This window comes from Artemia franciscana, chromosome 10 (genome assembly GCF_032884065.1).
Source record: "Artemia franciscana chromosome 10, ASM3288406v1, whole genome shotgun sequence".
NCBI lineage: Eukaryota > Metazoa > Arthropoda > Branchiopoda > Anostraca > Artemiidae > Artemia > Artemia franciscana.
The window spans coordinates 30,503,369-30,530,973 of record NC_088872.1 but is presented as its reverse complement, the minus strand read 5'-3'; the positions used below and the strand labels follow the sequence as shown (position 1 = coordinate 30,530,973).

Genomic DNA, 27,605 nt, shown 5'->3' with positions numbered 1-27,605 from the left:
TATTGTCAAAGACAAATACAATGAAGCTAGAGGCTTGTTATTTTTTGTAATGCCAGGTTTTAAGTCAAATTGTCGGATAATGTTCAACATTTTCGGACATCGCCTGCTTAATTTTAACGGTTCGTTCCCTGTATAGTTTTTGCAAGTATTATAAAGAGATAAAGGGGCAGAATTTTCTTGCTTTATGTTCTAGACAGAATTTTTGTTACTTTTAATAAAATGCTCCTATGATAGAATTTTCATCACTTTAAGCATTTTCTTGAAATGATACAAAAAGGTCTATACATGTTATACTATTAAGTGTATATTTACAGTTAGTAGGCCCAATGATTTTTTTTTTTATTTAGTTCTATTGTTTCAGAGGGAGTTCTTCTGCATAGAACCTGATTGTGGAAAAGCTTACTTTATGCAGCAACATCTGAAAAGACATATAGTAACATTTCATCAAAGACCTGTAGAATCAAAGTGAGTATCCATTTTTCACACTTTGATTTAAAAAGTGTCACATTTGTCAAAAATGTGTCTTATATGGGTTGCAGGACTGTATTATAACTCTTTGATGGCCTGTATTGGTAACATTTTTTTCGCGTTTGACATTAACTTTAAAAATCTCCAGCTTTAATAACTTAGTGATAATTTATTTATAACCCGCTTGTTTTAACAATGTAAGCGGAATAAAAACACAAAAGGAAAGAAGAACAAAATAACACAGATAATACAATCTAATCAAAGGATGGTAAGGACCCAAGCGTTGACAGGCATCAGTACCTAATGTAGTATTAAGTCGTTTATAAACAAAATTAATATCAGTGGCACAAAATTTCCTAATAATCTTCTGATTTCTCTAAGAACATGGCAGATACAATGAATATTTGCAATAACTAAAATTCAGAACTTTTATATTTTGTAAATCTTGATTATCAAAAATGGGTGCAGGCCGGACAGAAACAATATAGAGTGATGGCAATATGTAGAATGAAGTATGGATAAAGCCTTTTTTGAAAATCTGCCACGGTTGGGGACAGTTTTTGCGTACCCAATTTTAATTTTATTTTTAATATCATTAAGCCCACAAGATCGAAAGGCCGATAAAGATGAATAAATACTAATTCCAAGCCACCGAATCAAAGAAACAAGCTCAACTGAAAAAGAACCACAAGCAAGATCACTACTTTGATGTTTAGCATTAAAAACTGAATATTTACATTTTTCAGAACTTAAGTTTGACGCCGATTTCCTCAAAAGACCTAGAAACAAGCTGGGTCTACTTAATTAGGCTAGATATAGTGCGGCTAATCAAAAGTAAATCATCTGCATATGCAATGTACGAAAGATTTGTTAAGCCTAAAAAACATGATAGATTAATACGTGGTAGAACAGAATAAAGACAAGCATTAAAAAAATACGGGAATAGGACTCCTCCTTGCCTAAGATCAGAAAGGATAGAGATATTACCAACGTTAGTATCACCTGACTTGAGTCGAACATATGGATTAGCATACGAGAAACAAAGAGTTGATATAATAACACCAAGTTGGATCAATGAATACCAAAGTTGGCTATGGCATATTGAATCAAATGCTTTTGAAACATCGAGTGCACTAAAGGGAACCTCAAAACCATTTTTATGTGCTTCAAGTAATAGCGAAATTAGAGCACGATGAGCATGTTAGCATCCTATATACGGCTTGAAGCCAAACTGATTAGACATATAATCGACTTTAGACAGGAGATCAGGGAGCAAAATATATTCAAATACTTTACTTAAAGTACAACCAACCATAATAGGCCTATACGAAGCGTAACAAATTTGGATCCTTACCGCTTTTAAAAATTGACGTAGGGTCACCCAATAAAAAAGAATCAGGGACTAAATACGAGCATAAACACATCTGAAAAAATAGCTGTATTAGTCTTAGCCCTAATTTTCTATTATAAGATGGCCGTTTCGACAAACGTTCACAAAGGATTCAGCATTTCAAGGAAAATGACACGTGATTGCCTTGACAGTTTGCACATTTTAGTGGAGCCTGGCATGGAGAATCAGGCGAGAATTCATGTTACCCTGCGCAATGGGAACAGCGTTTTTCTTTGTTTACAATCTGATTTTAAGTGATAAGGTGATTGGCAATTATAACAGCATTTGGATGGGCGTTGGAATTCGTAAACTCGATATATCTCATACCCAATCTTTTATGCCAAATCGAAGTGCATTAGCGAGCGCAGCAGCGTTTTCAAAAAACACTCTTAACAGCCAAAGAATTGCCTATTAGTCTTGCATGAGTAATATTACCGCAATCAATTAGTATCCCCTCATCAAAATTGGTTGTTTTACCTAATGATTCCAATATATTTCTTTTTTTTTACTTAGACGTCACAAAATCTCATTATAGATGGAATTGTATTGCAAAGTCCTTTGCAGCAATCTTAACCATTCGTACCACCAGCTTATCGCTAGAAGACTTAATGCTATGAATGCATTAATGACCTGGAATACAGTCTATTATTTCGCGACGCTTCGCAGGATTGTTTAATTGTGATGGGACTTTTGAAATAACAACGGTCGTCTGATCATGATTCAATGACTAAGGGCCGGAACTGTTAAGAGGGGGGAAATTAAGATCATAAGACGAAATCTTCTCGTGAAATTACTTAAGTTCCGAATCGGTGCTTGCAAGCTTTGAGGCGAAGCTAGAATAAGCCACAGGAGGAATAACAATAACCTTGGTCGTCAAAATAATCACGTATGTCGACAAAGACAAATCTTCGGTATTGCATTTCTGGAAGATTTTTATCATGTCCTTAATGTGACGATAATTAGCTTGATCGCCTTGATGCCTTTGTACACGTTCACCCTCGTAAACACGAGACCACAGTTCTATTTTAGCTGCCACAATAGACTTCTCGTCGAAAAAACCATCAGCATGGTTAGCAATAACTTCAAACACTTACTCCTTCTTTAAGATTAGATTGCACGAAATTCAACACCAACGAATGTACATATTCCGTCATAATGGTATATCCAATAATTATGGATAATAAGCCAAAGTCTAGAACCAAATCAGTTTTTTACTCACCATGCTGTCAAACAACCAACATCCGATTAATTTAAATTCAAAAGAATCCTTTACAAAGCTCCTAAGGGAATATTTATACTTTGAAACTGAATTTGTTATTTTCAGTGTAATTACTGTAACTAAACTATAATCTTTTGCCAACTGATGATAGATTTAAATCCAAAAATAAAAGGTCTTAACACCATGAACTCTTAATCAATACTGAACCAATACTTTGGGTGTCTGATTTCTCACTTTTATATTGTAACAGAATTAAAAACTATTGTTTCTTGAAAACTAACCTTTATTTTTATACGGATTATGAAATATACATCTAGGGAGAATTTTGCTTCCAAAATGTGGTGGTAATTCTTTAAGCTTTTCAGTATTTTTTGCTTCTTGTTTTGCCAATAAATTGTCACTTAGTGGATTTATGCTCTTCAGAGGAACCCAATCCCCTACTAACATTCATAGAGGTCAAAAGTCTGTGCTCAACCTTATGACTGTTCTTAGAAAAAAAAAATCCAAATTTAAGTAAATTTGCGGTAGCCAATTTTACTGAGTCATCACTGAACTAAATCTTGGTTTTTTAACCGTTTCTGTTTGACTACCATGTCCTGATGGGTACTGTTTTACAAAGTCGCATTTGTAGACAAAACCCCTATACGTAGTTTATTGTTGCCTTACCATGTGATTCGTGATGGTTATGACCGGAGCCCTCTTCCTGAATTTTTCCTCCCATGAAATCTGCCAGTCTTCAATTTTGTCTGAAAGAACAGGCAACTGGGACCTTCACCTCCATGGTGGAGAATAGATGATTTGGTTCATCGCGTCTTCCAACCAAAACTTATATACTAAGTCCTACATAGATTATTTTTTTGTGTTCTTTGTGTTATTTGAAGTTCTTTGTTTTTCTCCTTGTACTCCACTTTTTCCCATTTGTAAGTGGGTAAGAAATAAATTATTATTATTATTATTATTTTATCTTCAGAAAATTGTCGACCTTGATGAAATAAATCCTCAGATGTTCAACGAATTTGAAAACGGCGGTTTCGTGATAAGGGCCTCTGACACATTCTGAGCTGGACTTTCCCCTGACCTGGTCATAGAAAAAGTGTTTATGCGTTCTCTAAAAACTCGTGGAAGTTTAACACGTAAACACATTATGAGTGAGTTGCAGCGGCTAACATAGCTTGTATTGGCTTCTGCGCGGTTTGCTATCAGCCCTGCACTCCAAGAACTCATGGAAATAATATTTGAGACTAGTGAGCAGCAAAAAGACACTGGGGCAACAAGAATTGAACGTGACTTTAACGATGTTGAAAAAGTTGTCCACTTTCTCCTAGATTTGTTTGCCTTTCACAGTGAAGCTACCACTCAAGAATATAATAAATGGCGAAATCGCGAGTGAGCAGGTGAACGTAGACGAAGTCATACCAATAGGTTTAGAGAACCCGACTGGCATGACTAGAGAAGATATATCTCCACCAAATACGTTGAACATGTGAAGCAAAGATATGCTGTGCTTTCATAGCGTTTGAAGAGTATTTAGCTGGACCCTTAATGAAAGACAGGACGCAAGGGAGGAGCAACAGCTCTAAAGGCTGTCCTACGATCAGCATTCAGCCACAGATACATTTTTTAGTAAAATAAAGATGATTTCCTTAGCAACTCAGAAATCAACCAGGTAATCATCAACATGCTGTCATGCTACCTAAATTATGAGGGATGTAAAGTATACCAGTCGCCAGCCTATGCCAACCTGCTGATTGTGATAATTGCGGTCGTTTCGGAAGAACGCCAACCAACTGTGGTAATAGTTGAAGATATAGAATTATGAAGCGAAAACTTGAACCGATATTTTTCTATTTCCAGTCAAACTCACGGAAAGCTGGAAGCTGTCTGCGGGATATATTGGCAGCCAAGCTGAAACTCGGTAGCGCCCTTTGCGAGTAAATTTTTTCCTCCTTGCCTTTCTCGGATGCGATTCAACTTCACGAATTTATGGCATTGGAAAATTTACACCACTGAACCACGCGAAAATAAGAAAACTTTCAGGATATCGTTGGACTATTCCTTAAATCAGCTTCTACAAAAGACGACATTAGCGAAGCTGCAGAGAAGGTCATGCTTATATTTTTTAAGGCTGTAGAAAATGAAACGAAACCAGGTCCGCTACTGAAAGTTCCTTAGAAAAATCGAAAGTTCCGGGAAATAGGAGGTAGAAACGCTCCCACCAACAATCTTCGTTTGCAAATATTATTCGCCTCGGTATATTTCTAAGTACAATCGTTGAAAAATGTTGATTGTCGACTGGATCCTTCGGAGTTTGGCTAGATTGTTTGGCAAGGAAAATTGCGACCTGTAAATTCAGGTAGATCCTCGGCACCGCCTTCTATTATCTCAGTGTTTCACTTAAATTGCAAGGGCGAGTGTTCGATGCTGCGACACTGTTGCAAAAAAAATGGCTTAACATGGACCTTGGCTTGTGGCAATTGTAAAGGAACAAGCTCTTCTAATTGCGAAACAGGAAACTGTGAAGACGATGGTAGTAAACAAGAAGATCAAGTTTAAATAGTTTTACCACTACTCAGTGAATCCATTGTGTTATTGTGACTTTTATCTGCCTTATGTAAATGATCTCTGTGTTACATTATGTCTGATTGTACTGATCTCTATTTGGAAACTATTGTTTCATCCCAGCTAAGGGAAGCTTTTTGACTAAATGTGTGTTTTTTTTTGTTTTTTTTTTGTTAAATATTCTTTTCAGCTTCCCCTCCACCTCCTCATTCTTATTCACTTTCACAAAATTTTGGGTTTCAGACATACTGGAATTTACCTGGGCCCAGTCGTCGATGTTACCACAGGCTCGAGACTGCAACTATTTTGCCATAAGCCATGTTTAACATACGCATGCAGGCTCTACCTCTGTCTCAAGCCCACTTTTCCTCAGATCCTTGAACCCCAAACAACTCATTTGACTTGAAATATTTAGTTTCATGTTCATCAGTAAAAAAAGCGACGGAATGGTATATCTGACCGCATTTGGTGGTTTTTACTTAATAATTTTTTTTTTACCTCAACCTCAAATTCAACATAAAAACTCAAATCTGTAAAAGACAGAATGGCAGACTTTTTGGATTTGGAACTAGTAGGTCGGTTAGTGAAAGAATAATTTGCATAGCAACTTGCCTGAGGTTAACCCCCTTTTTGTACAGGTTTCCTAAACTATACAGCACCTCGCGTTTTTACCATGATCGTGTTTGTCATGATATTTTTTCCCGTAGAATATCAGTTTGTGTAACGGGGGGGGGGGGGGGGAATCAAAAGGAAATTCATCTGTGGAATTGGTGAGGTTGAAAACACAAGGTATGGCTGTGGCAATAGCTAGAACCTAGTAAACCACAAACCACAGACAAAAGTAACCCAAAGTTTAAAAGTAAGTTTGAAAGATGCTATCTAGTGGAAAAAAATTCATTTAAAGGTGGTTTTAAGAATAATAACTATTATTTAGGTTCATCTTAAAAATAAAAAAGTGTTTCGGAGGTTACATAAAGGAGCTTTAAACATTCGCAAAAGCTTCTCATTGAAATGAAAATGTAGCACACCCATGGCTGAAAACCCTTGAACCTTCATCTTAAAAACTAAAAAAAAAATCGCTTTAATTAGCAATCATGTCTTTTTCATTTTCCGCCAGGGCTAGTAGGCAACTGCAAAATTGTATAGTGATGTTTGATGGCTTATTTAAAATTTACTACATATACCCTCGTTATTTCTATAAATATGTCTTCATAACTGCATCGTAAAGTGCCATATGACACCATATGGCACTTTAGCTGCATTGGTGGAGTGGAAAGGCTGGGAAGCATAAAAAGGGTCATACTAGTCTCCACTGTCGAAAAGTCTTAACCAGAGGATTATAATCTCTAGAGGCAATTTTTGTTTAATCTCTCTTCCGACCCACTTAGTAAGTGACAACAAACTAATAGGGATGGTTCAGTCGTTGCCTATATATCTCTAAATATCTATATATCTCTGATTGTCACTTAGCGAAAGGTTTTATGGAGTGTCGATGGCTGTTTTCTACAAGTGCATGAACTCAGTTGCTTATCTAGAGCTTTTTTGTATTGTGACCCACGTTTGTTGACCGACAAGACAGACACGAGGGCACACAACTTGTCCCAATTATTTTGGTTAACACGCCAAGAACTGCGAACTTGAAGAACAGCTTCAACCGACAGTGTACTTTGATTTGTAGCGATTTTCCTGGGGAAGTTTTCTTTAAAAATACTTCTATGTCCACTCGTTCAAAAGAAGAATCGGAAAAAATTTACAGCCTTGTGAAGGTACAATGTAAAAAAAAATTAGTAGCATATCACATACTTAAAATTACCTGGCGCCGCAAATTTAGGGATAAAAAAAATACAACTAAGAGACAAATTTGAAAATGAAACTGCCTAATAAAAACAAGTTTTCATTTAAATTCGATTCAGGGATGATAATTTGTATTTATGTTTACCTTAACAGTAAAAGGCAATTACGAATCAACTTGCTGGGAATTTTGAAAAAGTGGTTGTAAAGCTGAAGTGTTTATTTTTCTTTTTTCTACTCAGAAGGGGCACTGAAACATTGAAGGGAGAACTGTTTAAGAGCTCATTTGAAAGCTAATGTTTATATTTTTGCGCTCTATACAACTTCATCGTAATGTAGAATTTTTCTCCCCTCTTGAATGCTCTTCCTCCCAATCCTCTCATTGAATGAAAATTAAAAGAAAAATTTTGAAATGAAACTGCTTAGTAAAAAATGTATTAACTCAAACTCCAAGATTATTTAAGAATGATAAATTCCATTTGTGTTTATCCTCATAGTAAAAGTTAAGTGGAACATACATTCTCGGGGATCCGAAAAAAGTGCTTAGAGCCCTGACATGTCTTTTTCCTTTTTGTTTCTCTTTACTGTAGTGATAGCAGGGCACTGTAACATCGTGTGGGTACATCTATATAATTAAATAAAACACGTTTAAATTCTCAATTCAGTTAAAAACCAACCAGAAATAACCCTTTACTTTCAGTAGAAGAAGTCACAATAACTATGCCTCAAATGTTTCTTTAAATCTAATGAATGTGCGTAGATTTTGGCTCTTGATTAAATTTGTAGAATTCGTATGTGTCTTGTATTCTATAAGACACGTACGAATTGTATTCGTATTTTTTCTGTTCAAACATTTTTCCATTTGACCACTAATAAAAAGTCTCAACGAGCAATTATAGTAGTAGTGTCGGTAATTTTAGGGCGAATTTCTAATTCAGAATTTCTTATGCTTTTATTTTGAATTTTTACATCATGTATTAATTGTCTTTTACAGATTTGTTTCTTTGATTGTAGGAAATCTTCAACCAATACTATCTGTTTGGTGGAAAGTGCATCTCATGGGAACACGAATACAAATGACAATTGCACTGGTGCAGAAACACCGTTCTCGTGTCCTGTCTGCTCAAAAAAATTCAAGAAGCATCAGCAGCTAAAATCACATGAATATGAACACACAGGAATAAAACCGTTCAAGTAAAATATTCTCTGTTTAATTTTGATTTTAATCTCTTTGAGCTTACATGGATTCATCTTTCCCTTGAATTTAGCTTTCTTTGCTTCACCATAAGCATTTTTGTGATAAAAAAGTAGCCAAATTTTGTATAAACTTGACTAATTGACTTTATATGAATCTTCAATAACAACATGGTTCCTATAATAATGAAAGGGGATGCTTCTTCATCAACGCCCCGCTCTTTACGCTAAAGTTTGACTCTTTCTCTAAACTCTACTTTTTAAAACAGTAAAAAACTTTAGCGTAAAGAGCGGGGCGTTGATGAGGAAGCATCCCCTTTCATATACGAAGTAATTTCTGTTCGTTTGTTTTAATGTCGCTCCTTACTTTCCGTTAAAAAAGCTTGTTTTTTTATTTAATTTCTGAACGCTTTTGAATCAATGCATGTTTTGATTTGGCTCTCCGCAGATGAATAATTAAAACGAAATTTGCATATTTTTTCTTTTTGCTAAATGGCTTTCTCGTAGTTTTGATTGAATGATTTTGAGGAAAAAAGGAGCAGGGGAGGAGGCCTAGTTGCCCTCTGATTTTTTGGTTAATTAAAAAGGCAACTAGAACTTTTAATTTTTACAAATGTTTTTATTAGTAAAAGATATACGTAACATACAAATTAGCTGACGTAACAAACTTCTGTATTCTCATGTTTTTATTACGTATATGAAGGAGTTCGGCCCCTCGTCAGTACCTCGCTCTTTACATTAAAGCTTAAATTTTGTCCTAATTTCTTAAGAATGACCCCTGAATTGCAAAAGCGGTAGAATAAATAGTTGAAATTACCAAAAATACTTTAGCGTAAAGAACGAGGTATTAGGAGGAGGTGAGTCCATCATATGCGTAATAATTTCTGTTCGTTTTGAGTTTTAATGCTTCTCCTTACTTTCAGTTGAAAAAAAACTTTCATATTTATTTTTTCATTGTTTTTTTTAGTAATGCTGGAAAATCCTGCGCTCCCTTCATGAAAATTTTATTCCCCCATGACAAATTCCTCCAAGGAAAGTTCCTCCAACATATCCCCCTCTTCTCAACCCCCCCCCCCCACAACCTAAAAATCCCCCTGAAAACGTCTGTACACTTCCAAATAACCATTACTATATGTAAGCACTGGTCAAAGTTTGTAACTTGTGGGCCCTCCCACGGGGACTGTGGGGGAGTAAGTCGTCCCCAAAGACATAGTTACAAGGTTTTTTGACTACGCTGAATAAAATGGCTATCTCAGAATTATGATCTGGTGACTTTGGGAAAATAATTAGCGTGGGAGGGGGCCTAGATGCCCTCCAATTTTTTTGGTCACTTAAAAAGGGCTCTAGAACTTTTCATTTCCGTTAGAATGAGTCCTCTCACTAGATTCTAGGACCACTGGGTCGATACGATCACCCCTGGGAAAAAAAAAAAAAAAAAAAAAAAACAAATATACACGCATCCGTGATCTGCCTTCTGGCAAAAAATACAAAATTCCACATTTTTGTAGATAGGAGCTTGAAACTTCTACAATAGGGTTCTCTGATACGCTGAATCTGACGGTGTGATTTTCGTTAAGATTCTATGACTTTTAGGGGTTGTTTTCCCCTATTTTCAAAAATAAAGCAAATTTTCTCAGGCTCTTAAATTTTGATGGGTAAGACTAAACTTAATTAAACTAATATATTTAAAATCAGCATTGAAATGCGATTCTTTTGATGTAGCTATTGATATCAAAATACCATTTTTTAGAGTTTTGGTTACTATTGAGTCGGGTCGCTCCTTACTACAGTTCGTTACCACGAACTGTTTGATAAATGTAAACTAATGTTGGCGTTAGTTTCTAGGTCCTAGTTGGTGCCCATGTCATTTGTCACCAATTAATCTCAATAGTTTGACTAGTGTAAGGGCTGCTTAGCAATTCATTAATACCGTGTTTAAAAAAATAGTTTAGTCTGTGGAGTCTTTTACAGTTTCGCACTATCATAGTGCAAAAATAAAGTTTTATCTCTTTTGTTTTGCACATTTAGTAGGATCCATGAATATATAAAATCCCATTATCGGTAATTTTCATAGTCAATAGTTCAAGATTGCAAACAACAATCCAAATCACCTAAGTTGCAATATTTTCCAAGTTACTTACAACTAAGGATAGTGAATGAATAAAGAGGTTGAAACGAATGTCTTCGAAATATCTCCGGTCAATAAATGACGTAGGTTTGGAAATTGAGTTAAATCTATCATAAATGAATTCTGATGGGAAGGTCAAAAGACATGGAGAATGTCTATCTGGAAGACAAATGATACTGCCAGAGATACAGGTTCCAATTTTTGTGTTGGACATTCTTCGTTTATTTCATTTCTTCTGTAGCCAATAGATATTGATGTTGCACTATGCAAGCTTTTAGGTCCAAGATTCTCAGTTCAATTTTGGGGAATTCCATTTAATTTTTATACCCGCTGTTCATTGTAGATATCAATCTCGTACATTTTACATTTGGTTGTATATAGGCAAATTGGACTATATATAAACAATTTGACTTCGTCAGTTATAATCGACAATTGTCTATAATATGATCAAATTGGCAATTATAATTGCGAAAAGGCAAGGTAGAACCTCAACTGGTTGACTCTAGTTCAGCATTGTGGAGTGACATGCATGAGAGGTGTAGCATAAGTTGGAGACAGTAACAACGGCAATCAAAGGGTTAAAATTAACCTTGCACTTGATGCCCATTTGATTGGACAATCTGTCGGCTTTTTTTAGAATTGGCCATGACTTTGACTTTTCCCACAACTACTCCCTTTTTTTAATTCAAAAATCAACGGACTCGGTCATCATACACATTTTTTATAACACAGAGTGTCCTAGCATAAAACGGTTTTGTAATGGACCAGAAAAGCCTAATATCTACAATACTTTATCTTGAGTATATGCGTTTGTTAGAATTCTGGTTTCTGTTCAAACTGATTGATCCTATTGAGGCAAAAAGTAATGAGACTGCGTTTATAAACTGCAATTTAATCGCCATATTTGATGAACATCTCATTCTTTAAAACAGTTCCCTTGGGTCTATTAGGGTGTCTTAGAAGTGTGCTTCGCCTTCCACAAAGCCCACCGTTTCACATCACATGCCAATTCGTCTTTTTTTTTCATTTATCACTCGATGCTTTTGACACCAATTTTGCAAAGTTTTTTTCATGTTAAGATTCTCAGTTACAATTTTGTGCACTGTTGACATGCGCATACTTAATTCTCCCCCAATTAAGTATAAGCTGAACCAGAGAGCGTCCCTTGTCTTGAATCTCCCTCTCGTCTTTGAATTATGTCAGCGAATATGTCAGCGAAAAGCCTTATGACATGGCAATGTTTCCTCAGACGTTCCCAATCACCGCAAAATTCTCTCAAACAGTTTTCCTCAGGGTACACAGAGTTTTATTTCGTAACCCTGATCTGTCGTTAACTCTTTTTTTTTCATTTTTTGCCCTGTGATCATTTAAAAATAACATCGCACAACGATCGATCCTTATGCGCTCGCTGTTTTGATGGGACTGATGCGCGATATAATATTTAGACAAGACCTCTAAAATCTACTCTGTCTCTTTGAGTTTATTGGTTTCGAATGGAACGCTGCGCGATGGCCATTCTCTACTTTATAGAAGCGCTTCGTATTTTTTTTTTTTTTTGCATTTCCTTTATTTTCAAAAAAAAGCAGTCGTTTGCATTATAAAGTTACAATTTAACCCTTGACAAAGGTCATTTCGTACACAACGCTGGTTCCTGTCGTATTAAATAATTTGAGGTGACTTTTGATAAAATCCTTAAATGATATTATGAACGTTTTAGCAAGATCCCTTATTTCCTTATCATATTGCAAAGATATAAAGATATAGGTCTATGAATGGATGAATGACTGTATTACCCGTAAAAGCATAAAAAACACAAAGTACGGAGTATTATAAATAAACAAAAACGATAAACAACTCTTTTGCAAAGATATAGAAAACCTAAATAAATCTAGTAGAAAATTAAATTTTATTATGCAACTTACATAATTGTAGATGTGACAAGTGTGACAAGTCGTTTTTGGTTTCGAGCAAGTTAAAAAGACACCAGAAAATACACGAGGGATACAGATGTAGCATGGATGGCTGTCAAGAACACTTTAATACTTGGTCAGAACTTCTTTCACACAAAAGTAAAGCTCATAAAAAGAGTAAGTTTATTTTTGAGTTCATTAATCCACTTTGGTTGAAAACGCTATTATTTTGGTCACGCAATACGTAATATTTTTGCGATAGGAGGTAGGGGGGTAAAGCTTCGAAAAAAGTGCCCAGAACCTGTAAATTGTAATTGATATCGAAAACTTATGGAGAAATCTTTAAACTTTGGGGAGATTGTAGAATAAAGTGCTTCTGTGCATGTAAATTGTTGTGTGTCATCGATCTTAGCATTAAAAAAAAGAACGAAAAAAAACGAAGCTGCTCTGAAGCCATATTGATTATTTACGTGCTTTGTTTCTTAAAATATGTAAGATGGCAAAAATTATTTGGCGCTCAAAAGCGATTGAAGCCAGTTTGAATAAAACATACTCTCATAAATAAGATTTAAATGTTTATATAAGTAAGACCTTAAAATATTCTTATTTTAAAACATAAAAACAGACACACCTATAAAAAGAGCGCAAAAGGAAATAATATGCTTGTCAAATGCTTTCTTAGACTTCGGTTTACCAAGGCTGGCTGGCGCTTTAACAGAATAGTGGTGCCGCTGCACAACGGCCAAGACAAGATCCAGGTTAGAAAGATAGTATTAGGGGACTTTAATGTCCAGTCAGGAAAAATAGTGATAGTAGGTGTCCTAGAAACTGCTAGAATAGAACAGTATCCTGGTTAGAAATGTAGCATTTTTATTAAGGGACTGTAATGCCCAGGCTGGTAAAATAGTGATGGTACTAAGTGGTTAGCGCGCTGGTTTGAGACTTCTTTGTCCAAGGAGCACGGGTACGATCCATGGTATAGCCAGTTCTTTGGTTTGGGACGGGGGTCAGTTGCGTGACTCTCTAACCTCAGTCAGAGTCAACCCAGCTTTAAAAGGGTACCTGGAGAAATCTGGGGAAGGTATGGACGATCCTAACTACTTCAACATGAGAAGCAGGATACGACACCATCGACTTGAGACAAGGTGGTCCTAGATAAGATTTGTAATCTGGCTGCGACGACAAACACCTGACTCAAGAAGCAATAGTTTTCCCAATATTGGTAAAATATGATATAAATGCTTCTTGAATAGAAGGACCACCCTCAACAACCACACTATCAACTACAAGACTTGGAGGGACAAAAGGAGCCTGAAAAAAAACTTTTGAGGACGGATTTAATCCGTTGCCAGGTTTCTCGGATATCCTTCCCGCATTTCGCGATTTTTTTTTAAATAATATAGGATTTTGTCTTCCGGCAAAAAGAGGTAAAAACGTTCGTGTAGAACTTGAAAAGACGTGCAGTAATGGAAGATGGCTTTGCTGACTTACATATTCCCCCCCCCCCAACTTATAAGAAGGGGGTCATCCATAGGTTAAGAGAAACAGATCTGTTTGACCTTGAAGTAGAAAGGGACAGTGTACATAAACGAAAATTAGACGTTTTCACTGACTCATAAAAAGAATCAAACTTTGAACAGAAATCATTTTCCTCGCCAAAAATATTCCATGAATTATCAGGTAAATGGGATCAGAGGCGGATCTGTTCATTCAAAACAGACCTAAAAGAAGCTGAAACAGAAGCTGGGGTATTCCAATCTTCGTCTTGACCGAACTTGACCAAACCAGACCAAAACTGGAAAGTACAAGAAAATGGTCTGAAATGTCACTCACTACAGCAGAATTCTGAACCAAATTAAGATACGGGGAAAATGTTATAGATTAAAGACGATGAAGTATCAGTTAAACGTATCGGGTTTCAGGCTGCTGGCAGAGCCCCAGCAGCGAGCATAGTTGAAAAAAAAAATCCACCGTAGTAGAGGAGACATCAGTCAGGATCTAGTTAAAGTCCCCATTATTACAAGGTCACATAAACGTCACCTTATTAAATCCAAAAGCTCATTAAGGATCTGAAGAAAATAGGAGATGGGTCCAATCGGAGATCTATTAACATTACCAACTATAAGATCCTTATTTTGTGATTTAATATCGGTAAACTGGGATTCAAAACGCCTTCTTGATTCCTTGACAGATCACTTCGAACAGAATAGAGAAGATAACCAGATACTTACAAGATTAGACCACCCTCAACGGACCTTGGCACTTATAAGACAGCAGCAGAGTATTCCCAGTTAAAACATTTCACAAATTGCAAGAATATTAACAGAAGGAAACCCTGCGACGGAATTATGTCATACTAAGAACCAGTAATATGGCAATTCCAACTCCAAAACTATAAAATTATTTGCATTGTCACTTGATATATTAACATATTTGCTCATACTAGAAGGCGGAAATCTTACAACTTCATTATCTGGAGCAGCATCCGATACATGGGAAGCACGATTGTTAAAAAAAAAAAATTTCAAGGCCCTTCAAGCGCAAAATTTTCACAACAAATTCTAGACTTGGCATTAAATGTTAAAATGAACATTTGAAACCAAGAAAAAAATATAGCATAACAAAAAATAATAAATGATGAAAAAACTGCTTATATCTAAACACAATATGCGAATGATCAAATCTTTCGTATCATTAATGGACCAGATGTTTTGGCCAGAATTTGCCTGCGGTCAGTTCACACAATAAGTATATCAAAGCAGTCTCTTGCCGCGTTTAAAACTTCACGGCACTTTCTTGGTAGCTATTCCGACAAAAATATTGCACTTTTTGCTAGTTTAATCTTTGTTTCGAAAACAACTCGAGCTATTTCAGAATTTCTGAACCGTATTAGCACTGAAGCCGCTTTAAATTGATAATTAAATACATAAAAAAGTTTTTTAACTGATAGTAAGGAGCGACATTAAAACTTAAAAAGAACAGAAATTATTCTGTATATGAAAGGAAGCTGCCCCCTCTCCAACGCCCCGCTCTTTACACTAAAATTTTTTGTTGTTTTAAAAAGCAGAATTGTGACAAAGAGTCAAACATTAGCGTAAGGAGCGGGGCGGAGAGGGGGGTAGCCCCTTTCATATACTAAATAATTTCTGTTTGTTTTAAGTTTTAATGTTGCTCATTACTTTCAGTTTAAAAAAAAAAAATTGTTTTTTATTTAATTTCTGAACGTTTTGAATAAATGCAGGTTTTGAATTAGACTCCTTAATTTTCCTGATTTTGAATTCCTTAAGTTCCAATTTTGTTCCAATTCTTTAAGAATGACCTGTGAAGCACAAAGGCCGTTTAGTAAGAACCAATAGCTCTTGTGAAAGTACTAAAACAACTTTATCGTAAAGAGCGAGGTATTGGCGAGGGGGCGAACCCCCTCATACACGTAATAATTTATGTTCGTTTTAAGTGTTAGTGTTATTCCTTACTTTCACTTTAAAAAAAACTTTCTTTTTCGTTTAATTTGTGATCGTTTTTTATGGCACTTGGTATTAACCAAGTGACATATAGCAATCGCCAATTCTGTCGGTCTGTCTGTCTGTTGGTCTGTCTGTCGGTCCCTGTTTTGCTACTTTAGGCACTTCCAGGTAAGCTAGGACGATAAAATTTGGCAGGCATATCAGGGACGGGACCAGCTTAAATTAGAAATAGTCGTTTTCCCAATTTGACCATCTGGGGGGGGGGGGAGTGGGGGTCCGGTTAATTCGGAAAAAATAGAAAAAAGGAAGTATTTTTAACTTATGAATGGGTGATGGGATCTTAATGAAATTTGATGTTTGGAATGATATTGTGTCTCAGAAGTCTTATTTTAAATCCCGACCGGATCTGATGACATTGGGGGGAGTTGGAGGGGGAAAACCTAAAATCTTGGAAAACACTTAGAGCGGAGGGATTGGGATGAAACTTGATGGGGAAAATAAGCACAAGTCCCAGGTACATGATTGACATAATCGGAACGGATCCGCTCTCTTTGGGGTAGTGGGGGGGGGGGGGGTTATTCTGAAAAATTAGAAAAAATGAGGTATTTTTAACTTAAGAACGGGTGATCGGATCTCAATGAAATTTGATTTTTAGAAGGATATCGTGTCTTAGAGCTCTTATTTTAAATCCCGACCGGATCTGATGACATTGGGGGGGGGGGAGTCGGGAGGGGAAAACCTAAAACTTGGAAAACACTTAGAGTGGAGGGATCGGGATGAAACCTGGCGGGAAAAATTAACACAAGTGCTAGATACATGATTGACATAAACGGAACGGATCCGCTCTCTTTGGGATAGTTGGGGGGGGGGGTTAATTCTGAAAAATTAGAAAAAATGAGGTATTTTTAACTTACGAACGGGTTATCGGATCTCAATGAAATTTGATATTTAGAAGGATATGGTGTCTCAAAGCTCTTATTTTAGATCCTGACTGGATCTGGTGACGTTGGGGGAAGTTTGGGGTGGAGGAACCTAAAATCATGGAAAGCGCTTAGATTGGAGGGATCGGGATGAAACTTGGTGGGAAAAATAAGCGGAAGTCTTACATACGTGATTTACATAATTGGAACGGATCCGATCTATTGGGGGGGGGGGGGTAATTCTGAAAAACAAGAAAAAATGACGTATTTTTAACTTACAAAGGAGTGATCGGATCTTCAAGAAACTTCATATTTAGAAGGACCTCGTAACTCTGATCTCTTGTTTTAAATCTCAACCGGATCAAGCGTAATTGGGGGGGGGGCAGTTGGGGGGACCGGAAATTTTAGAAAATACTTAAAGCTGTGAGATCAGGATGAAACTGGATGGGAAGAATAAAAACTTGTCTAAGATACATGACTGACATAACCGGACCGGATCTGCTCTCTTTGGTGGAATTGGACGGGGGGGGGTAATTTTGAAAATTGAGGTATTTTTAACTTACGAAAGGGTGACCAGATCTTAATGAAATTAGATATTTAAAAGGATCTTGTGCTTTAAAGTTACTTATTTTAAATTCCGACCAGATCCTGTGACGTTGGGGGGAGTTGGAGGGGGAAACTTGAATTCTTGGAAAATGTGAAAATTGGGATATTTTTATCTTATGAATAGATGATTGGATCTTAATGAAATTTGATTTTTAGAAAGAATTCATGTCTCAGAGCTCGTATTTCAAATCCTGACCAGATCGTTTGACATTGGGGGGAGTTGGAGGGGGAATCTTGGAAAAACACTTGGAGTGTAGGAATCGGGATGAAGCATGGTGGATAGAATAAACAAATGTCCTTGATACGTGATTGACAGAATCGTACTGGATTTGCTCTCTTTGGGGGAGTTGGGGGAGGGGTTCAGTGATTTGGCGAGTTTGGTGCTTTTGGACGTGCTAGGACGATGAAAATTGATAGGCGTGCCAGGGAGCTGCACAATTTGACTTGATAAAGTCGTTTTCCCAGATTCGACCATCTGGGGGGCTAAAGGGAGAGGAAAAATAAGAAAAATTGGGTATTTATAACTTACGAGTGGGTGATCGCATCTTAATGAATTTTGATATTTAGAAGGACATCGTGACTCAGAGCTCTTATTTTAAATCCTGACCGGCATTAAGCCTCATATTTTCCTTTTTAAATCAATCTATTGCTTCATAGAATTTTGTTAGAGCTCTTACCATATGATCTCTTGGCTCTTAGCTCTTCTCGCCTCGTCACAAGTGCCATATGAGCTCTTAGCTCTTGTTAGATAATGCTTGGAAATCCGGTGCCCCTTCACGGAAAAATTCTCTTCCCCCATGAAAAATTCCTCCATGGAAAGGTCCTCTCACGTAACCCCCGACCCTCCCCCCACCAGAAAAATGCCCTCCTGAAAACGTCTGTATGCTTCCTAATAACCAATACTATATATAAACAATGGGCAAAGCTCATAATTTGCAGCCCTTCCCCCGAAGACTGTGGGGGATCATGTCATCCTCAAAGGCATAGTTATTACATTTTTCTCCAATGCTGAACGAAATGACTACCTCAAAATTTTGATCCGATGACTTTGGGGGAAAATGAGCTTGGGAGGGGGCCTAGTTTCCCTGAAATTTTTAGTCACTTAAAAAGGGCACCAGAACTTTTAATTTCCGTTCGAATGAGCCATTTTGCGATATTGTAGTTCGGTAAGATCACTCCTGAAAAAAAAAATAAACACGCATCCGCGATCTTTCTTCTGGCAAAAAATACAAAATTCCACATTTTTGCAGATAGGAGGTTGAAACCTCAATTTTTGTAGATAGGAGGCTGAATCTGATAGTGTGATTTTCATAAAGACTCTATGACTTTTAGGGGGTGTTTTTCTCTTTTTTCGAAAAGAAGCAATTTTTCTCAAGCTCGTAACTTCCGATGAGTAAGAATAAACTTGTAAAATAAAAACAACATAAGATAATTTAAGAACAATGTATGAACATTAAAAAAATAAATGAATAAAATTTATTTATCGAACGGGTTCGAGACTAAAAGGGCTTAATTATTGGTATATGCTTTTAATAGCCAGGTTCTTATTTCAAGTGTTTCAAAGCGTGATTGATTGAAGAAAAAAAGGTAGGATTTACTGAAGGCTATATCTGCTGCCTTCAAATAGGGTTTTAGGAAAGCTGTAGTGTAAACCGTAGTACGAAAAGCAGGATTTGAGGGGATGGTGGTCTTTTCATTTTTAGTGTGATGCATGTTTGTTTTCAATTCCAATCAGTTTCAATTCAGTTCGTTCATTCGGGCTTATTAAAAAAAAATTATAACAGTCATAACATACATAATCTCTCATCTCTATGCAAAAAATGCATGCTGTCGAAAAATGCATGCTGTCAAAAATGCATGCAAAAATCCGGCACTGCTTTCATTTCGTAAAAACTAAAAAAAACTTTTAAAATAAATCCCAATCCGAATTATTCTTATTTTTGTTCGTTATATGTTTATCTGTTCGTTTTCAGTTTTAATTTTACTTTCATTTCATTAAAAAAAAATGCTTTTTTTGATTAACCCAACTTGAATTATTCTTTTCTTCAATATTAATGCTATTTAAGATAAGAACGGGGTCATACTGTGAATGGGCTTAGAATATTGTAAGCCATGGTAATGATAATGGTCAAGTAGGGCTCTGGAACGTGGGCGCTTGGAAAGGTTGACGATTTTTTCCCTGAAGGATTGTCTCAAAATAGTTTTAGTGTTTACCATAGTATAAGTGTATTTTATCTGTCTCTGTATAGTCTTTTGACTTTAGCATTACAGTATCTACTACCGTCTTTAGTTGTGGGTTTACTTGTTTTGTTCTATTTTTTATTTTCATTTTCTTTCTTTTTCTACTTTGGTTTTGTTTTTATTTTGTCATTGCTCCATGCTTTTTTGTTATGACGAGTTTTAATATATAATTGAATATCATACAATAAGCTTTTACAAGAATCATTATTTCTATGACTAATGAAAGAAAGGTTAAGATGAATAGGCCACGTTTTACAGATGACGGATGATATGCTACTAAAGATTGTGCTATTTGACCATCTGTCTGGGGTCAAACAAGGAACAAGTCGTTCACAAATGGGATGAAAAGAGGTCATAAGAAAAAAACTTAAAGGAAGTTGTCACTCCAGTAACTTTATGGAAAGGGGTAAAGAGTGAAGCTTTAGATTAATTGTGATAGAGGACAAACGTGGACAGCTGTATTAGCATAAGATGACTTGGTGCTGCAGAGAGTCCTTAGTAGTAGTAATAGTAGTAGTGTTTATTGAATTTAAGTTTTAACTGATCTAAAATTCCATTATTACAGCCTACCAATGTGAAACATGCGATAGAAACTTCTTGAGTAAAGGAAATTGGCGAAGTCATTGTCTCACCCACTATACAGACAGAGATAGATATAAATGCTTGCATCCAGGATGTGAAAGGTAAAATATTTGCGAAATTTTTGGCAGTCTCTCAGAAAAGGATTTGAACAGACTAGTACAAGTTAGTAAAGCTGAGCATCAAGTCCTGTTCCAGAAGCTTGTGGGAAATTAAAACTGTAGTTAATCAACTTGTCTGCTTATTTAAGACGCTTTTGCCTAGAAATTAATTTGGCTCATCGAGAACATAAACCTGTTGGCTGATTCGCCTCTTTTTTAAATCCGGGTTTCCTTGTATTTCATTTATTATATATATTCCTTATGTAACAAATATATTAGTGTTTATTTTTTAAGTAAGCTGAAAAGTCAGATTCTAGGATGACAAGCCCAGACAAACAAGTATCTCATGTGTCTTTGTTTTCCTTTTTTTAGCAACTACTCTAGAACAAAGACAAAAGAGAGAAGAAGGATAATTTGAGAATTTTTCAAACTGGCTTTCAAGGAACCTTTATTTAATTTTATGTTCCTCGCAAGAGAAATTTTTGGCTTTTGAAATTCGTAATCTTGTTTCCAGGCACCAAAATTAGAACTCACAACTGCTCAAATGCTCATACAAGGTTCCCACCTGCTCAAGAACAAATTCACGGAAAGTATGCCAAAAGGAACCAAAAAAACGTCGCTCGTGATGCCACCTTTCGGTGAATAAGTTTTCGCTACGTAAAGAATAACGTATGCTGAAACTTTTGAATTCTCTGCACTTCTTCAGTGCTCTAGCGAAGTCATCTGCGTACTATCTAAACCTATTTTTGACCGTAAAAGAGTAGTTTTTGCTGTTTCATAGCGACCGGTATTTTTATCCCATGTGAAAAAAAGAAATTAAAAGTCTTTATTCTAAGAAAAATCCATGGCATTTCTAATTTCCTCGGCAGGGGTAGGGAAATCCCTGCTTTAAGGATAAATCTGTGTTGGTGGCAACCTTGCGCTCATGTTCAAGAATCGAGGGTAACTGCCCTTGTTTCTGATTGCGATGGGAAAGCAGCCAAATGTGACACAACGGTCCCTCGAGGGTTTCACCGAGAGTGACTAAAGTAATGAGTAGATTTGACTGACACGGATAACTGTAAATGTGGAGGGTTTTGCAAAAATATACAGTGACGAAAAACATAATTGGAATGAAATATTTGTTTCTAATATTGAATGCTTTAACGAATATACAAAAGGGCTCAGCCAGTGTGCACATTAAACAACGATTCTTGCTTAGGTACAAAAAATCAAGAATTATGGGGTATCCCCCTTCTCCCTCCTGGATCCTCCCTTACTTTCATGGCATATTTAGGGGAATGTTTAACTAAATAAAGACACTCTCAGCCAATGCCTAAAGGAATTATGTTGAAACTTTTGAGGGATGTTTAGGGGAATGATCGTTTGGCATTTGTCTATATTCAGGGCTGTATCATTAGACTGGTCGGAATGGCTTCAATCCAAAAGAAGGCCAAAGATTATAAAGATTTCTAATACTTTGAGTAATATTCCACGTACTCATCAATCCAAAGTTCTATAGCACAACTGCTGTCAAAATTTGGTGCAAAATTTTTTCCAACGTGTAAATAGCAAGCCAAAATCTTTATTGTTAAAGAGAAAACTGCAAAAAAAATACAACTATTCTTTATATTATTCAATGAAAAACTCTGTCAATTAAAAACTAAAAAAATTAATGTCTAAAGGTTTATTCCAAAAAGAAGGTTTCTCAGAGAAAATTAAAGAGCTACGTTAAATAAGCGGAAAATAAGTCAAATAGTTATTCAAGCGTAAATTGAACATGAATCCCTATCAATAAATAAGTGAAACCAAAATGAGCAGAAATTAAAATAAAGGATTCAGCTGAACTTTAAACGAAGAGAAATTACAGCAAACAGGAGTAGTAACACGTCCCTCGTGCCTTATACGTCATTTGCATTTGACTGAAAACAAAATATATTTTCAAAGTTTGCTCTTTTACAATTTTAATAAAAACAAAATTCTCAAGAGTTCCAGGAATTAATATCAAAATATATTAAACTTTCAATTTGTATTCCATTAAATCAATTAATTAATTTTGCGTGATATGATTTGCTTTCTTTTATTTTATTTTTTTTTTCATTACATCAAATAAAAACTCACAGCTCGAAATAAGAACTGTTTTCAGTAAAGCACAAATGTCCTTCTGATCTATACTTGGTATAGGAGGCGTTAGCCCTACTGGGAGATGCCCCCCCCCCCCGAAAATTTTCCCCTACTTCTGCTCCCCCGCCCCTTCTTGAGAACTAATTCTGTATTTACCTGAATCCTCAATGAGATTTAGAATGTTTTAGTATTAAAACGCACCCTTTGAGGCATCAGCCCCCCTCCCTAGCAACAGAACAATCTGAGAACCCTAATGTAGAGGTTTAATGCTCTTATCTACAAATGATTTTTTTTTCACAAAAGATCATGGATGTGCGATTACTTTCCAGTGATCAAAAATGGTTCTAGGACAGGGGCTTGTTGGCCTAAAATAGCTTTCTATTTGATAAAAAATGACTAGAACTTCCAATTTTCAATCGAATTAGTATTCTTCGAAGTTTTTATGGCGGGGAGGGGGAGATTGGAGATGAGTAAGGGGCAGTCCAACTTCTTTTTGGAACATATTCTGCTAATTTTGGAGTTAAATGTTACTCTTTACTTTCATAATGGCAGCGTAGAATAGAATGAATCATGTATCAATTTCTACCCCTCCCCCCCCCCCCGCCCCTTCCTTAGAACTAATTCTATATTTGTCTGAAGGTTCAATGTGTAAGTTTCAAATAATACTCTCAGGCATTCCTTAGGTATTGCTGATACGCCCTTTGATTACTAGCATGCACATATTACGTTTGATTGTGTTCGGCATTCCTGTCCAAAATTGTGGAGTGGTATGCCAACCCGCATAGTTATTGGACCTTAGGCTATTTTGAACAGGATGACCATTTCAAAATGTTAATCGAACGTTTTAAGTGAGAAGGCAGTTAAGTAGGGCATGGGAGGGAAACTGGCAGCCCTCCAACCGCTTGAAACAGTCAGCCGTTCTGAAAATATTGCAGATCCACCTGTTTGATAAACTGGATGCACATATCGCCTTTGATTTAGTTTACGATTAATTTGAAAAAAAATCTAAGTTTTTCAAAGAAAAGTAAAGAGCTCCATTAAACCCAAAATGAGCAGAAATAAAGTCAAACAATCTTCCAAGTGTAAAAACAACTATAAATCACAGTCAATATTTAAATAAACCCAGAACGAACAGAAATTACAATAAATAACTGAGTCAAACTCAAAACGGGATGTAGTTAACATGAGTAGGGCTAACACTCCCATATCTTCTGAAGACCAGAACATAATTTGCTGTTGGACTTTACTGATGGGATGTATAGGATGAAGCTTGAAGTAGGAGGTCTGAGGGGGTTGAAAAATTCTCTCATATTCAGATGATCGTTTAATTTGAGCAATTATACTTAATTTCCAAAAGAAAATATACTAAATGAGCTCTTTTTCTCGAAGCATTGCTGTGCAGAAGTATAATTTTGATTTAAAGAGGTGGGTCTTAGGGACAGTAGCACTCGTCTCTTTTAGTGTAACGCTGGGTGTACTATGAAAAATGAGCAAATATTAAATAGGAAAAAGAAACTTTTTTTAGATAAAATTAAAGACCGACGCGAAAATTTTAAATCGAAAAGAAATTATTCTGTATATCAGGATGACTGCTTCCTCCTCAAACCCCCACCCTTTACACTAAAGTCTGACTTTTTTCAATTCTTTAAGAGCGGCTATTTAAACACAAGGGCTTTTGAATTGGAATATAATAATTGTTCTAAAGCCCAATAAAACATTAGCATGAAGAGCCGAGGCAGAAGAGGTGGCTGCCCCCCTGATATACAGAATAATTTATGGTCGTTTCAAGTTTTGAAATCGCCCTTTACTTTCATCTGATAATTTTGTTTTAACATAGACAAAGAAAATCGAAGTGGACTCTGTTGTCAAGTATTGCAATGACAGAAGGCTCAATGGGGTGGAGAAAGACTAGACATAGCCTTAATCAAGCTGTTTGTTTTTCCTTTTTCCAGGGGTGATCGTTCTGAAACAAGGGCTGTAGAATTTTGGGAGAGGGCTCATCTTAATGAAAATATGAGTATCTGGTTCGCTTTTCAGTACAGCTAAGTGTCGTTTTCTGCCATTTTATCAAAAAGAAAAATCTAGCATGAATTTTGGATGATTGCTGATTTCCCATCGTTTGTTATAACACGGTTGACACAATTACTTTATTTTTCAGTTACCCAACAAAATACTTCTTTTCCAGGTCATATCTTCGTGCGGTAGAATTAGATCTTCATGTTCTTAGAGTTCATAAGGGTGTCCGGGAGATGTGTCAGTTCGATGGATGTGGAAAAAGCTTTTCTTGCAAGGTAAATTACCCCTGAAACTGTTTTTTCGTAAATTAGAAAGACTAAAATGAATTATTTTTTTCAATTGCTCAAATAGTTTTTAAGGTACAATTTCGATTATCTTTGTCTCCAAAGCATAAGACTAAACAGCAAAATCTTGCGCTTTTCATCTGTTTTGCCAGTTTCCTGACGTAGCTCTGGAAGTGGTTAGAAGAAAAAAGGCACAGTTCTTGTGATCTTCCATTTCTCTTTCTATTAGCTGTGATATTAGTATTAATAACAAAATAGCGTTGCCTTAAAATAGAAAGATGTGCCTCCCATAATATTAGTCAATTTTCTTTTTCTGTGCCTTTCTTTTTCATGTCCAAAAAAATTGTAACTTTGGATCTTTGGTCCAAAAAATTGGACCATTTGCTCCTTTCTTGGTTGAGATATTGAAAATCTGTTTGAAGGCATTCAAATCAACTCTTAAACAAATACATCTACAATTTTGTTTCTAACAATAGAGCCCTTATCAGCCTCCCCCCCCCCCTTGCCTCGTCGATATTTTAGTAGACATTTAGGCACATTTCAAGTTATTGCAAGTATAGAAAGATGTACCTCCAATAATTTTAATCCATTTCTTTGTCTGTGTTTTTTTTTCATATCTAAAAAGATTGTAACTTTGGATCTTTGGTCCAAAAATTGGACCATTTGCTCCTTTCTTGGTTGAAATATTGAAAATTTGGTTGAGGGCATTCAAATCAACTCTTAAACAAATACATCTACAATTTTGTTTCTAATGCTAAAGCCCTTATCCCCCCCTACCCCCGTCAATATTTTAGTAGACATTTAGGCACATTGCAAGTTATTTTAAGCCGCTTAAACACCTCCCCCTTTTTTCAGCAAGGTGCGCATGTTGTACCTTGTTGGAATCATCCAATGCTTTCGATAAAACAACTTCGAGGCATAAAGTGGACCTCTGGTCTCTTATACAGTGTGCCTTGTTCTACCTTTCTTGAAGCGGAATCATACAAGAATTTCAAGTACATATGATATTATTGGTAATCTAACAGTGCCAGGGTACGTGGCACAGCACCACCAGTGCCACTTCTGGCCTCCGCTAGGGTATAGTAACGTGGTTCAGCAGTCCCGATTCTCTCATAGACTATTCTACCCCCGATGTTCCTAGCCTAATTGGCTGTCAGGGTCAGTCCTGAAGCCACTAATGTAAGTCCCTTGGCACCACTGTGTCACTATTAACTCTAACTGTGTCACATTCCATTCCTAAGTGGCTAAGATATCCATGAGTGATTTAATTTCCCTTGTCCCGTGTATCTTTTCAGACGCTAATATAATATGTTTCTTTATTCTAGATTGAATGTGATTCTTGCTGTTTCTTGTTCCATGCCTTTTTCTTCTTTTGTTCTTTTTTCTTCTTTTGTATTAGTGTGAAATAATTCAGACGTCATATGCGGACAAACACGACGTCACTCGACAGACAGACAGACAGACATAACCCACAAACAACTTATTTTTATATATATTTATTCATATTTTTTTAGTTTTCTTTTTCTCTTTTATTTTTCAGTTTTTTCCTTTTTTTAGTTTTTTTCTTTTTTAGTTTTTAGTTTTTTTAGTTCTTTACCTTTTTTTAGTTTTTTTTAGTTTTTTTAGTTTTTTAGCTTTTTTAGTTTTTTTATTAGTTTTTATTTTTTTGTAGTTTTTGCCTTTTTTTATTTTTTTCAGTTTTTTTTAGTTATTAGATTTTTACCTTTTTTTTATTTTTTTTTTTAGTTTTTTAGCTTTTTTAGTTTTTTTTTCTTTTTAGTTTTTTTTATTTTTCAGTTTTTTCCTTTTTTTTAGTTTTTTTCTTTTTTAGTTTTTAGTTTTTTTAGTTTTTTACCTTTTTTTATTTTTTTTAGTTTTTTTAGTTTTTTAGCTTTTTTAGTTTTTTTATTAGTTTTTATTTTTGTTGTAGTTTTTGCCTTTTTTTATTTTTTTCAGTTTTTTTTTAGTTATTAGATTTTTACCTTTTTTTAGTTTTTTTTAGTTTTTTAGCTTTTTTAGTTTTTTTTTCTTTTTAGTTTTTTTGTAGTTTTTACCTTTTTTAGTTTTTTTCTTCTTTTGTATTAGTGTGAAATAATTCAGACGTCATATGCGAACAAACATGACGTCACCTGATCCATCCACAGATCCACACACAGACAACTTATTTTTATATATATAATAGCTGTTGGGGTGGCGCTTCGCGCCACCCCAACACCTAGTTGGTGGGGGCGCTTCGCGCCCCCCCCCAAGCCCCCCCGCGCGCGTAAGTCGTTACGCGCCATAATAGTTACGCGCCATTGTAGTTGTGTCCCTATGTCCCACCTGTGAATATAGATAGATAGATAGATATATATATATATATATATATATATATATATATATATATATATATATATGGTTTTAACTACGTAAAACTTGCGAATATACAACATTCTTTGCTGTCCCATTGTCTTTGCATATAAATAGATTGTCAGGTTTACCGACTCTTGAACATGCAACATATAATGGTCCATGGGAAAACAATCTGTATTCAGATCTATACCTCATGATTCTAATGATTGCCCTTGAGCTTTGTTGATGGTGATTGCTAATCGACCATTCCCTGTCCCGGTGTCCGTCCCGGTCGTCATTT

At 35.9% G+C, this 27,605-nt stretch overlaps 1 protein-coding gene across 5 annotated transcripts in view; it reads left to right on the top strand.

Annotated features, from left to right (window-relative positions):
• Positions 1–27,605, top strand: part of LOC136032055 (transcription factor IIIA-like) — a 79,994-nt gene that overhangs the window by 26,027 nt on the left and 26,362 nt on the right. For all 5 annotated transcript variants that reach the window (XM_065712165.1, XM_065712164.1, XM_065712161.1 and 2 more), the window contains exons 3-7: positions 362–465; positions 8,442–8,621; positions 12,682–12,836; positions 20,456–20,573; positions 24,859–24,964. In XM_065712165.1, the coding sequence (XP_065568237.1) occupies positions 362–465; positions 8,442–8,621; positions 12,682–12,836; positions 20,456–20,573; positions 24,859–24,964 (663 nt within the window). The remainder of the gene's footprint in view (positions 1–361; positions 466–8,441; positions 8,622–12,681; positions 12,837–20,455; positions 20,574–24,858; positions 24,965–27,605) is intronic.